At 59.4% G+C, this 13,271-nt stretch overlaps 3 protein-coding genes across 3 annotated transcripts; 1 reads left to right on the top strand and 2 right to left on the bottom strand.

Moving 5' to 3' along the window:
* Positions 1–366: 366 nt before the first annotated feature.
* BO72DRAFT_492244 (uncharacterized protein) lies at positions 367–1,541 on the top strand (the record flags this gene model as incomplete). Its single annotated transcript, XM_040948271.1, has 2 exons — positions 367–566; positions 644–1,541. The coding sequence occupies 2 exons, from the start codon at positions 367–369 to the stop codon at positions 1,539–1,541; spliced, it is 1,098 nt and encodes a 365-aa protein (XP_040805423.1).
* Positions 1,542–3,731: 2,190 nt separating this feature from the next.
* On the bottom strand, positions 3,732–4,148 carry BO72DRAFT_492243 (uncharacterized protein; the record flags this gene model as incomplete). Its single annotated transcript, XM_040948270.1, has 2 exons — positions 3,732–4,022; positions 4,095–4,148. The coding sequence occupies 2 exons, from the start codon at positions 4,146–4,148 to the stop codon at positions 3,732–3,734; spliced, it is 345 nt and encodes a 114-aa protein (XP_040805422.1).
* Positions 4,149–5,233: 1,085 nt separating this feature from the next.
* On the bottom strand, positions 5,234–12,971 carry BO72DRAFT_395999 (uncharacterized protein). The gene is made up of 3 exons (XM_040942018.1): positions 12,155–12,971; positions 11,377–11,820; positions 5,234–11,327 (listed from the first exon to the last, which is right to left on the bottom strand). Exons 1-3 carry the CDS (start codon positions 12,945–12,947, stop codon positions 5,242–5,244), a joined length of 7,323 nt encoding a protein of 2,440 aa, XP_040805421.1. The 5' UTR covers positions 12,948–12,971; the 3' UTR covers positions 5,234–5,241.
* Positions 12,972–13,271: the final 300 nt, after the last annotated feature.

Here is a 13,271-nt window from a genome sequence, read left to right as displayed (position 1 = left end):
GGCTAACATCTCCTGGAGAGTGCCAGGCAGCAGCTGTGCCTATTTTGACCCGAGGTCGCGCATACGGAAACCGATTCCGTCTGGAGTAACATTCTGTCATATTCTTTGCTATAAGGCATTCTGAAGTAGGTCTGGAATTATCAGGAGCTACGTGATCATTATGTGAGAGCAAGGCAGGTTAAGTTTCAAGGGCCGTTGTCGCACCTTCCATATGCCGCCTGTTCTCTCGAAAAGTCAACTTCAAGTGTTCTTCTCTTCAATAATCTTTCCTTTCCTCCTAACACCCTCCTCCCCTTTCCCTGTCAGAAACAGAACCCCTACCGAGGCTTGCCCTTTTCTACATCCTGCCTTCCAGCTACAAGCGCGATGCAAGATCTCTCGACCACAGCATGGACAACTCCCATGCCCATGCCCATCCCCGCAACGATTGATCCCCACCACGCGCAGCAGGCACGCACGCGCAAATTCCTCGAGGAGAACGCCTGGCTCAACGCCCTCCCCATCTCTGCAAGCGATCGCCACGCTCTCCGTAGCATCCAAGGCCTCTACGAGGTTCGCATCGACAAGTGCCCATGGCTAGGCGCCGGTCTCCGCCTCTGCTGCTATGGGACTACGATCGGCTCTGGGGGAGTTTTAAATTCAGGCCCCTCGAGGGCGTTTTCCTGATCGATCCAGCCTTTACCATCCAGCAGTGTGACCCGGCCACCGGCTTTAGTCCATCGTTGCCGGTTGAATGGATGAGCTGGGCCGAGGATGATGGCTGGGGTCGGGAGGAGACCAGCTGTATCCCGAGCGAGATGCGGATCAAACCCTGGACAAAGACACTCGAGGGTGAGTTTGGGTTCATGTGGGGATCCGGGTGGCCTGGTCCAGGGACTATGAGTTTCCGGGCCACGCGTTTGCCCGAGGTCGAGAATCCGGTTCGTCGTGATGTCAACTTCGTTGAGGATATTGTACGCGAATGGGGTCGTCGTGGGCCGCCATATTATGAGCTGGAGATCATACGCCAGACGCTGTCGCCGGAGGAGCTGAGGGCGGAACTGCGCAATCGGGATGATGCGCTGGCTTGGGCTCGTGAGGAGAGTCTGAATGAGCAGGCTGATAAGGATGACGAACTAGCACTTTTGTCCGCGTGCTTTCCGGTAAAAGGGGATGTGGCAATGGCTGTGGTCGACCGCAGTGGCAATAGTATACAGATTCGTTTGCGGGTTCACACAAAGTACAATCGGGTCTGGGGGGAGATTGACGGCGACTTCCGGACGATTTCCTTTGTGAATTTGCAGACTCGTGACAAACTTTCAGCCCTGACGAAAGTCTCTTGCATTGGCGAGGCTGAAGACAGCCACCTTGTATCTCTGCTAGCCTGGTTGCTGTCGGAAAGGAAAACGCTCAGCGCCCAAGTGTTCGACAAGCTTGGCAGTAGCATGCCGATCCGCCTGCGGCGAGATGAGAAAGTTGTCGTCTTTGGAGAATTTGACGGGGACTTTACGACGCTTTCTCTGATGAGGTGGAAGATCGACAGCCGTTATGGGAAGTATTAGGATTTCTGATTATTCTTCTGCTTTGGATGCACTCGTTGCCATCCAGGTCTGGTAGCCATCGCCCAATATAAGGCAAGCAGTCAAGATCGGGCATCTTGTTTCCCGGAGGAAAGGTCTGTTAGCTCTACATTGATGACTACCTACTATGAGGCATCAGTGTGGCTCTTGTCTTCGGGTTTAACTCTTCCGTCGTGGAATTTTTTGTTTTTTCAGCTGCAACTCATCTGCTAGTATTGTCCATACCTTGCCTCTTAAGTTACTTCGCTTTAGCCAGTAATTATATTTCACTCAGTAAGCAATAACCGGCGCAAATGAATGGCGATATCCAAATGCCCCATCAAGCGCCGGTAGCATAGATAATCATATCCTCAGGCACAGGTGTCTGATGGCCCTTGTTCTTCTAGAGTCTAGGACAATTACCGACATCCCATGCACATTACAAGGAACATAAGCTGCTCTGTGATTCATACGCCGCCGGGGATATCATCGGCAAACTCAATTTGCGGAGCCTTTTGCCCATACAATAGGACATTCCCACCCAGTTCTTTGAGCTCCGTTCTTCTATCTTGAAAATTTCCTTTAAAGTCCTCTGTAACAATGTCTTCCTTTGTTCAGTCCCTTAACATTCCATTCAGAACAAAGCCAACAACGGACGACCACCGTAACACTAACAAAGACACTCCTTTAGAGCATTGCCCTCCTCACACTATACAATGCCCCTCCATCTCCACGAAAGATCTTTCCCCCTCTCAAGCAACTAGAGGTGACTCCCACCATACCCATCCTTCCGGATCCCAGTATGAGAAGCGTCTTGCCCCTAGCTGCCCCGACCTTCACGGTCCAACCAGACTTATAACCTCGATCAAGTGTATTCCTTGATCTATACTCTTAACAATTATACGAGCGTTGGCGCATAAAGCCAACAGGCCAGGCCTGCCCCACAACACACAAAGCTCCGCGCCCAAAAGGTGAGTACATAGAACTGCTCTTGGCTCCATGCTTAGCTACCATGGATCAAGCCAAGAGATACGCGGAAGTTGCGGGGAAAATCAAACAAACGAGACAAGAACCCATCCCCGAGGGGGAAGCTGACAGCTGTGTCGGGTCTCAATGGTTTGTTTTTTGGCGATTAAAAAGTGGCCTGGGACGTTTGACGAAACGTTCTAACAGCACAGACCGTATCCCCTCTTCATATGGTCCTGCTATGTCGGATTGAATTACCGTTCGGTGGTTTGATTTGGTTTAGTGGGTGCATTTGGTGAGGAGCAAGAGAGAGAGAGGTTGGCTTTACAGATTCTGTAGAGCAGGGGGTTTGAGTTTGGATGGGTCATGAGGGTCGCGGGGTGGTTTGGGATGGAGAGGTTTCTCGTGTGCTGTGCTCTGGAGGCGTGAGGATGGCGTGGGGTCGCCTCTTTTTGCGTTAGGTTGGTTTCATGGTCTGGGATGACTCCGGGTGTCTATAAGGTGACAATGGCGATCTGAGGATGGAAGCTCAAATGGGATATCAGCTCGCAGTGCAACGCTGACCGAGGACTACTGCTTCGTATCTCTAGACGTAGCGACGTGAAGCTACCACAGCCGTTATGGGAGGTTGAGCTTGTAGAGTGAGAGCCTGGTCTCTATGGTTGTGGCTCAGCTATCACTGCCAATTTGATCACATATCTCCGTAGGTAGGAGAAGTATATCGATTGGTGATAAGTAGTCCTTCAGAAAGGACTGGTACTGTAAGCAACGTAGAGGTAAGTAGTATCATAGAGGATGACACCTCTCCTTGAGCAGCCGTGCGGTATGCACCTTCCGTAACCCTCAGCTATGTATGTACTCTGGGCTGGTTCGTAACTTCAATCTAACCAACCTTCAACGGACAGTACCATCTAATCAGGAATAGAAAGAGTGCTTGGCATCTTGACCTCCAGGCCCGGAAAACAAACGCTAGTTACTCCCAAAGCCACCAACTCGCAAAGACATGTCTTGATTGACTAGAATCCCCGAAACCAGTGCATCATCTCAACAAAAACCACTATCATCCCATGCATGAACCCGTAAACTGATTTAATACCTGAATACCCCGCCCGCGCCCTCAGCTATCTGCTTCATCTCCATGGCATCCGTGTTCCAGATGACCAGATTCACCGCCTGGATTCCAAGTATTCGGGCGCAACCCGCACCGTTGCCTGGATCTCGTGGCCGTTAAGCCCCACTAGTAGCAGTGTCTGGACGAGGATGGTGCGCTCGTCCGCGATGTAGACGTCGAACTCGCTGATAACGGTGTCTTTGAGCCTTCTCGGCGACGAAGTGGACGACCTCGGTGGGTGTCATTCCCACGAAGGGGGAGACAAAACCCTCATCGACGTGACCTTGTGTGGTGGAGTCTCTCGTCAGCTGTTGAATGCGCTCGCGGTCGGCCCTGTCCAGGACGATGACGGAGGGTGGGCCCGCGGTGTTGAAGTTCTGGGATGCGGCGCGGATGGAGTTCAGAGTCTGTGATGCTTTTTTTCTCAGGTCATGATCAGTTGACGTGTTTAATGGCAAAGAAAGGGTCAACATGTTTACTGAGATGGGTATGTCTGCGGTGCAGACGGTGGCGACGATCGCTTCTTCTTCCATTCTGTACGGTCTTGTGTGATGGTCTTTTGCGTTGATCGGTGAATAGAAGTTGGTGAAGAATTTGTAATAGGGTGCTAAGGTGTAAGTGGATGAAAGGATGTCTGTACGGTCAACGATGTAGCTCTTGATATCCCTGCCGGACAGGTGACTTGCACATTCCCAAGCCAGTTACTCTCTTGAATAGCCGCCTAACCTCAGGCAAACCTGGGTTACCTTTCAAGGCAAGGTCAAAGATACCCGTGACAGAACCTATTCACTCTCGACTGGGCGATATTACAGCTGTTGAAACCCCTCATCCTGTCCTACACCACTATTAGCCCATCTCTTTGGATGTAGAATCCCATAGGCGTGGGAGACGAGGTCTGGAATGATTTCAACGATGGGACACCCACGTTTGTGCGAAAGTTTCTCGAGTAGACGGCCCTCTGTTGGCAGCTCTCTGTATGGACCACGTTCGGAAGGATTATGCCAGGAAGGTCAGGCAACAGTAGGTTGTAATGCCCTGGAAAAGAAGCGACTGACTCACCGGATCTCCACAAACGAATTTGTTGGCCGCCCTCACCAGGCTGCTGCTTACCATTCACCTCGGTGCCTTCCAGAAGCATACAGTAGCTAAGAGACTCTATAAAAATCAAACTCCCTGGCTAGCTAGGTATTCTAAGTGCAGTAGTAACTATGTCCAAGTCTTTTTCTGTATGTAGATGTACCTATTCTAAACCCAAGAAGATCTATCAGTCAATCTAGGGTAGACAGACCTCCATGCACTCCTTCGTCTTTAGCGCGAGATGAAATCTTAACAGAAAAGATTGAAGGGCTAATATGCATGCTCTGTACATTGGATAGAGTCCCAAATCCTCCGTCATTTTCGGTAAAGATCTTCAATATAGCTTGACATGTAGCTTGATTTACTACTGTGATTATTGCAATATAGCTGTCTAGCTCCTCTTGCCCACAGTCTATGCGCAAGAAAGAATCCTGAAACTACTGCGCTTCCCCCTCTCCGACCCCTGCATATATTACAGACCAGATAACATTTATCGCAAACAGTCCATTGAAGAGTCCGCACAACAACTCAATATATACAGGGGCACAATCACACCTTGATAGGCAAACTCTTGAGCACCTCACCCGCCGCCTCCCGACACAACTCCCCGACGGACATGCCGCCCACGAGCTTGAGCACCGGCATATCGACCTCCAACTCCTTCAGGAACCACGACCGGATCTCCACGGCAATCAACGAGTCCACCCCCAGATTGATCAGCGGCTGACCGCGCTCGATCGACCCCTTGGCCGCCTGCAGCATCCGCTCCATCTTCCCGACGAATGCCTCCTGGATGACGCCGTCCACCGCCTCCAACGTGCCGGCCTCAGCGACCGCCTCCGCCAGCGGGACCTGCTTGGCCGTCGCTGCATCCCCCACCACCGCCTGGCTTTCCTCCTGTACAGTGTGCAGACTGAACCGCGGGTTCTCCGCCCAGAACGCCTTCCCCGCCTCCTCGCGGAGACTGTGTCGATGCAACCCCGTGATCATCTCCGGCGCATGGCCCCCGCCAAGGGTCGGGTGGCCGATGATGATCGCCTGCGCGAACATATCCCAGAACTCGGGCTCGGCGATCGGCATGTACCTGTACTGTCGGAGAGTCGTCTCGTACACCCCCGTGGTGCTGACGTACCCCACCCCCAGGACCATGCCGATGTGGAACACCGACGCGGCGAGCCCGCGCGCCCGCCGCTGCGCCGCGACGGTCGACATGAATAGGTTGGCCGCGACGTAGTTGCTCTGGCCCCGGTTGCCGACGATGCTGGCTAGCGAGGAGAACATGATGAAGAAGTCGAGCTTTTGGGAGTGGAAGAGCGTGTCCAGGTTCTTCGTGCCTTGGACTTTGGGGCCGAAGACGGTGGTGAAGTCGCTGTGCTTGAGCTCGCCGAAGGAGCGGTCGGAGAGCACCATGGCCGCGTTGGCGATGCCGGCGATGGGGGGCATGCTGGCCGTCATGGTCTGGTGGACGGTGGTGAGTGAGCCCATGTCGGCGACGTCGGCTTCGAAGAGTCGTACGTTGGCGCCTAGTTGGGAGAGGTCGGCTAGCCAGGTGGTCGAGATGCGCGTGCGGTTCCGGGTGGTTAGGGCTAGGTGGCGCGCGCCGTTGAGGACCATCCATCTGCACAGCGATTGGCCGAGCCCGCCGGTGCAGCCCACCAACAGGTAGGTTCTGTCGGGACGGAAGAGGAGGGCTGGGTTGATGGGGCGCGTGATGGTGGGGATGGTTGTGGAGGGGGAGAAAGAGACGATAGCGTGGTAGGGAGGAGTGGGTGTGTTGGCCAGCTCTGCAGCCGGGATTGTCTCGAGGGTGGCGTCGTCGGGCTGCTGCTGCGCCCAGGAGACAGCCCTTTGCAGTTGGGAGGTGTTCAAGTTGGCGGTGTCGGCGGTGCTGGTTCCAGGCGCGATGGCATCGCCATAACTCCGAACCTTACACTGCGCCGGGATAATGCGCTCCCACTGCACGGAAGACTCGGCGAAGTCGACGAGGAGCTTGGTCGAGGGCGGGATCTGCGCGCGGATGCTGCGCTCGGAGGCATAGGCATGCGTGCGGACGTCAACCACCTTCACACCGGCTTCCGCAGCCTTGCTCCTCAGCACACGGCCCAGTTGCTCGTCAGCCTGGTGGAGAACCAGCACATCCGACGATGACAAGCCATGCAGCCACTCATCAGCGACGAGCCCGAAGGCAAGTGTCTGCAGCAGCGACGGGCTGGCGTTATCAGCCGCAAACACCATCTCCTCTGACACAGTGACCACCGAACCCACCGAGTTGGTGAATGCGACAACCTGGACATCAGGCTTGTTCACCAAGTTTCCAGCCACCACACAAACCGAGCCTTGATCCAGCTGCACCGCATTCACCAGCGCGTGCGTTGCCTTGACCTCCACCGCACCATCCTTCTCCACAACCGACGGCAACGCAGGCGACAGCACAAACCGATCCGCCTGCTTCACCAGCTCCAGCGTCTCCTCGGACGTCGTTGTGCCCTGCACAACCATCTTCCGCGCATTCAGCTGGTCGTTGAGTCGTTTATCCGGAACGATCCGCGGCACGAACCACTGTCCATTCTCGCGCACCAGCTCCGGCTCGCAGGTCCACAGGACGTTCTTGGTGGCCAGACGCGTCTGCGAGGCGAAGACCAACCGCACGAGCGCCTCGGCCACAGCCTTCGCGGCACCTGCATCGACCGCGTCCTCGATGTCGAGGTGCTGGAACTGGATGTGCGGCTGCTCGGCCGCGATCGCACGACACAGCCCGATAGCCATGTTGCCGTAGGGGTTCTGCTCGCGGCACTGGCCGGACACCCAGAGCAGCTGCCTGCACTCGGGGAGGGCGCGTTGCAGCGCCTCCAGCTTGCGCGGGGTAAAATCCTGCAGCACGGGGTGGTCGAAATCCTCCAGAATCACCAACGAGGTGACTGCGACATCAGGCTGCACAAACAACCCTTCCAGGTTCTCGACCAGCTGAACACCCCCCGCACCTCCGAGGGCCTCGACAACCCGCCCCGCCAGCCCCTTCTGGCCCCCAACAACCGTGACCGGCGGCAGGGTCCAGCCCGCGTTCAACGGCTCGCGCAGCACCCGCACATCCGCATCCACGGCCTGCGTCACCATAACCGAGGTCATATACTTGCGCTCGTCCACAAAATCATTCACCACATGATCGACGCCGGCGAAACCCGTCTCCTTGAGCAGAGCATCCCACTGCCCCACCGTGATCGTGGGCCCATACCGCCGGCCATCCTCGCCGCCCAACCACCACCCCGGCAGCCCCGCCATCATCAACTTGACCCTAACAATCTCACTCGTCACCTCCAACAACAACAAAAACCCGCCCGGCTTCAACAACCGCCGCACATTCTCCATCGTTCTACGCAGCGACTTGGTCGCGTGCAGCACATTCGACGCGACAATGACATCGAACCCACCCTCCTCCCCACCCCACCCCTGCTCCCCAAGCTCCTTCTCCACATCCAACGCCCGGTAGCTCATCTTCCCGGCCCACCGCTCAAACTGCGCAGCAGCGGCCTCGAAGAACCCCGTCGAGATATCGGTAAACGTATACCTCTCAAACCTCCCGTCGAGGGCCTCGAGAATCCCCTTCGTGGCGCCGCCCGTCCCCGCCCCGATCTCCAGGACCCTCGCCCGCGGATACCGGTGCGCGATCTGCCCTGCCACCCGGCCCATGTACCCGTTCGCCCGGGCAAACCCCAGCCCGGACTTGTAGAACCGGTCCAGCGTGTCGTTCGCCACCATGTGCTCCAGCATCCAGGCTTCGCCGCGGACGACGGCGGGGAGGTGCTCGCCGACGGCGCGGATGAGTTCTAGGTCGACGGAGGAAGGGTACTGGGAGGCGAGGGCGAGGAGCTGGGGTTTCGTGTCGGTGGACCATTCGGCGCGGATGGTCGGGTGCTTGCCGGCGGCGATGAGCGGGAAGAGGTGGTCGATCCATTCGAAGATGCGCTGGTGGTGCCATTCCATGTGCGGGACCGCGGAACGCGGGATGGTCGTGTTGAGGTGCCGGAGGTAGTAGTAGGCTAGGCGTTCGCTGAGGTCCACCAGGGCGAGGTCCGTGGGGGAGTCCGCCGAGCTGAGGGTGGAGAGCGGCGCCAGCCCGCTGGACACGTCCACCTCCCACGCCGTCTGCGTGTACAGCTCTTTGTAGTCTCTTGGGCCCGGCGGCGTCAGGCTCGAGCACCGCAGCCCCTGCAGCTGGATGAGGCCCGCGTTGGTGGGGTTGGGGCTGGTCAGGTCCAGGTCCGCGATGATGGTCGTCCCCGACGAGTGCGTGATGCACGCGTCGACCGTGAGCTGGGCGCTAGCCTGCACGATGTCGCGGTTGACGATGCGCAGACTTTGTAGGCCTGTCGGCACGAACGGCGCGCGCAGGCTCCCGTCCTCCGGCCAGCAGTAGGCTGCGAACAGCGTCTGGAAGGCCGCGTCCAGAACAGCCGGGTGGATGGGCACGCCCAGCTCCGCGGCCGGGATCTGGGTAACAGTCGCCATGGCCGTCCCGGATCGGCGTTGTACGTTGTCCAGTCCCCGGAAGGGGCCCGTGTAGTGCAGCCCGATGGCTGTCAGGGCCTCGTAGAATCGGTCTGTCTTTACCTCGTGAAATACCCCGGTCGGCGGGTTGCGCGGGGGGAGGAGTTCGTCCGCGTCCGCGTCCGCGTCCGCGGCCGAGCCCAGGACGACACGCACGGTGCCGCGCGCGTTGCTGCGCCACGAGGACTTGCCGGACCCCGCGGTGCGGGCGTAGCACGCCCACTGCGCCGTCTTGGTCGCCGATTTGGAGTGGCCCGGGGACGGGACGAGGGTGAACTGCACCTCGACCCCCTTGCCGTCCTCGGGCAGCGGGATGGCGTTGGCGATCTCCACGTCGCACAGCTCCAGCACCTGCACGCTCTGGCCCTCGCCCACCAGGCTGTGGGCCGCCTCCATCGCCATCACCAGATACGCGGCCGCGGGGTAGATGACCTGCCCCTCGACCTTGTGGCCCTCCAGCCAGGGCAGCTCCTGCGTGCGGAGCGTGATCGCCCACCGCATCTCCTGGTCGAGATCCTCGCTCGACCGCACCCCCAGTAGCGGGTGCCGCGGGGGCCGCGACCGGAAGTTGGCGGATCTGGTGGACTCGCGCCAGAAAGACTGGCGGTGGTCCCAGCTGTACCGCGGCAGGTCGGGCACCCACTGCGGGAGGGCGTCGGTAAAGGCCAAGGTGTAGGCCGCGAAGTCGACCGCCTTGGCCCCGAGATGCGTCCACAAGAACCCCAGCGTCTCGCTGAGGGCCTCGAGGTCGTGCTGTCCGCGACTCAGGGTCCCGCTGTAGGGGAGCGGTGCCGCACTCGATGCTGCTGCTGCTGCTGCTGCTGCTGCTGCTGCTGCCACCTGCTTAGCGGTCTGGGTGAAGGGGCCCTTGAGGGCGGGATGCGCGCCGATCTCGATCGCCACGTCGCACACCTCCTCCTCACTGAGGGCCATCTCCACGGCGGTGGAGAACATCACCGGACTGACCATGTTGTCGTTCCAGTACTCCCCCGTCAGCGCTTCGATGCGGAATCCCTCCATCCGCGCGCCGTGCACACTGGACACCCACACACAGCCCTGCCGCGCCTGCTGGGGGGCGATCTCGCACGCCGCCAGGGAGTCGAGGTAGGGCTCGGAGCACGGGATCATGTGCGCAGAGTGGTACGCGGTATCGACGCGCAGCGGTCGCGCGAAGACGCCCCGCGATTCGAGAACCGCCTTCGCCTCGGCGATCGCATCCTCGTCCCCGGACAGCGTCACGCTGCTGGGTGCATTACTGGCCGCCACCTCGACCCGGTCGGCAAAGTTCTCCTCGCAGAACTCCGTCGCCTCGTCGTACGACATCCCCACTGCCATCATCGCGCCGCGTTGGCCGTTTGGCCCGCGCGCCAGCGCCGCGTGCACCCCGCGGTAGTACGCGATGCGGATCGCCTCCGCCGCCGAGATCATGCCCGCGGCGTACGCGGCGGCGATCTCGCCGCTGGAGTGGCCGACCACGACGCTGGGGGTGATCCCGGCCTGGCGGAGGAGGTCCACCAGGAGGATCTGCACGGCCGTGCAGAGGGGCTGCGCCACGCTGGCTGCGGCGAGACGCGAGGTGGCTTTGTCGGCGAGGATTTCGGTGGACAGGGACCAGTCGGGCCCGTCGGGGAGGGTGTCTAGCGCGGATTGCAGGGTGGAGAGGGTTTGCTGGGCGAGCGGGGAGCCGCGCAGGATCTCCCGGCCCATCGTCGGCCATTGCGCGCCTTGGCCCGTGAAGACGGCCAGGATCCGTGGCTTCGCAGGTTTCTTGTCGACGCGGGTTCCGAGGGGGGAGTCGCTGGCGACGGCTTTGGAGAGGGTTGTGCTGAGGGTTTCTCGGTCGGGGGCCGAGAAGGTGGCGCGCACGGGGTGTTGCGAGCGCCGGCTCTGGAGGGTGTAGACGATGTCGTGGATTGGGGTGTCGGTGGTGGAGAGGAATGTGTGGAAAGCTTCGATTTGCCCGCGCAGCGAAGTCTCAGAGTTAGCAGAGAGAACTAGGGGTGTGCAGAGGGAGGATGTAGACGTTGACGGGCATCGATGTGGGTTGTCGTACGACTCGATGATAGCGTGCGCATTGGTTCCGCCGAAGCCTGGTTACATTAGCACGTTTTATCCTGTCGCACACTCGAAGAAACGCACCGAAAGAGTTCACGCTCGCGCGACGCGGCTCTCCCTCCCGCACCTGCGGCCATGGAATCGTCTCCGTCGGAACAGCGAGGCGGTGGTAGAACGGCTGGATCTCCGGGTTAAGCGACTCGAACAGCATGTTGGGAGGAATCTCCCCGCGCCGGACAGCTTCGACGGCCTTGACCAGCCCCGCCAGGCCAGCTGTGCCCTCGAGATGGCCGACCGCCGTCTTCACCGACCCGACGTACAGCGGCGTCCCTGCCTGTTCGCTGGACGCGGCAAAGAATGCATTGTAGATCGCACGCGCCTCGATAGGGTCTCCGGCCGGGGTGCCCGTCCCGTGGGCCTCGAAGTACTGACACCGCTGGGAGTCGATGTCCAGCCCGGCGCGTGCATACGTCTGCCGAATTAACGCCGTCTGTGAGTCTGCTCCGGGGAGGGTGATTCCGTTCGTTCCTGTACTTCCATTAGCCGTCTGGAGTAAGGCTTCCCAATAGACCCCAATCCAAAGGCCGAGAATAAGACGTCCCGGGGGAGAACCCCCGGACCCCCCTTTCTTTCAACTTCCTGGCTACACTCAGTCCTCAGTCTTGGGATAGCCACGTCCCGGGGGGTCCCCGGGCCCCCGTTCTTTTCAGCTTTAAACCCGCATTCTAGGACTGGGGTCGAGTGTAACCAGGAAGCTGAAAAGAAGGGGGGTCCGGGGGTTCTCCCCCGGGAAGCCTTATCCCCGGACCACCCTTACAAGTAACAAGAACAAAGCTAACACGAGGGAAAGAAGGGTACTCACGTCCATCGGAGTTGACGCCGGTCTCGCGGATAACGCCATGGACATAATCGCCGTCCGCGACCGCCTGGCTCAGCGTCTTAAGCATGACGGCGGCAAAGCCCTCGCCGCGGGCGTAGCCGTCAGCGGCGGCGTCCCACATGCGACTGCGGCCGGTGGGCGAGAGCATGTGCAGCTTGGACTCGGAGATCATCATCTCGGGGCCGAGGATGAGGTTGGCGCCGGCGGCGCAGGCGAGGGCGGAGCGGCCCTGGCGGAGGGCCTGGACGGCCTCGTGGACGGCGACCAGGCTGGACGAGCAGGCGGTGTCGATGGTCATGGAGGGGCCCGTCCAGTCGAAGAAGTACGAGATGCGGTTCGACAGGATGCTCCGCGCGGTGCCGGTGGCCATGTACTTGGGCATGTCCTCCGGGTCGCGCAGCAGCAGCTCGTGGTAGTCGCCCGTCATTACGCCCACATACACGGCGGTGTCGGAGCCGTGCAGCGCGTCCATCACCCCGCCCGCCGACTCCAGCGCCTCGTACACCGTCTCCAGCAGCAGGCGCTGCTGCGGGTCCATCGCCTCGGCCTCGAGCGCGTTCGTCTTGAAGAACGCCGCATCGAACTGCCGGATGTCCTCGTCCAGCGTGTAGGCCTCGCGCACGTTGAGGCAGCCCGCCCGCTCGCCGTCCCGGTCGTAGAAGGCGTCGACGTCGAACCGCTCGGTCGGGATGCGGCGCTGCACGTCGCGCTTGGAGCATAGAAGATCCCATAGCTTGCTGGGGGTGTTGGCCCCACCCGGGAAGCGGCACCCCATGCCCACGATGGCGATGGGCTCGGGGGTGCCGGTGCTGCTGCTGGTGGTGGAGTGGGGGAGCGTCATGGTGTGTGCGAGTGTGTGTCTAGTTGTTGAAAAGAAAGACACGGAATGAAAGGGGAATTGCGTCTAGGGTATAGATATATTACAAAAGATCTGGTTTTGTTCTCTGTCATCCGACCGAAGACAAACCATTTTATGAAGTATACGGATACGTATACAATTTCCTCCAATCCTCGCGGTCGGCGCCAACAAAGTCGCCGACCAGCCGAACTCCCCTCCCCGGCCAGCCTTGCCTGCCTCTTAACTCCCCATCTCAACTTC

The sequence above is a fragment of the Aspergillus fijiensis genome (genome assembly GCF_003184825.1).
Source record: "Aspergillus fijiensis CBS 313.89 unplaced genomic scaffold BO72scaffold_5, whole genome shotgun sequence".
NCBI classification, from domain to species: Eukaryota; Fungi; Ascomycota; class Eurotiomycetes; order Eurotiales; family Aspergillaceae; genus Aspergillus; species Aspergillus fijiensis.
Note: the sequence above shows the minus strand (reverse complement) of the source record. Positions and strands in the feature narration are given on the sequence as shown.

Bases quoted from the DNA above. Each gene is read 5' to 3' on its own strand.
- BO72DRAFT_395999 (XM_040942018.1), bottom strand. From the start codon at position 12,947: ATGGGGTGCCGCTTCCCGGGTGGGGCCAACACCCCCAGCAAGCTATGG. The intron at 11,821-12,154 runs GTGAGTACCCTT...ATGGAAGTACAG, and splicing joins CGGCGTCAACTCCGATGGAC to GAACGAACGGAATCACCCTC. The intron at 11,328-11,376 runs GTGCGTTTCTTC...TAATGTAACCAG, and splicing joins CGCGAGCGTGAACTCTTTCG to GCTTCGGCGGAACCAATGCG.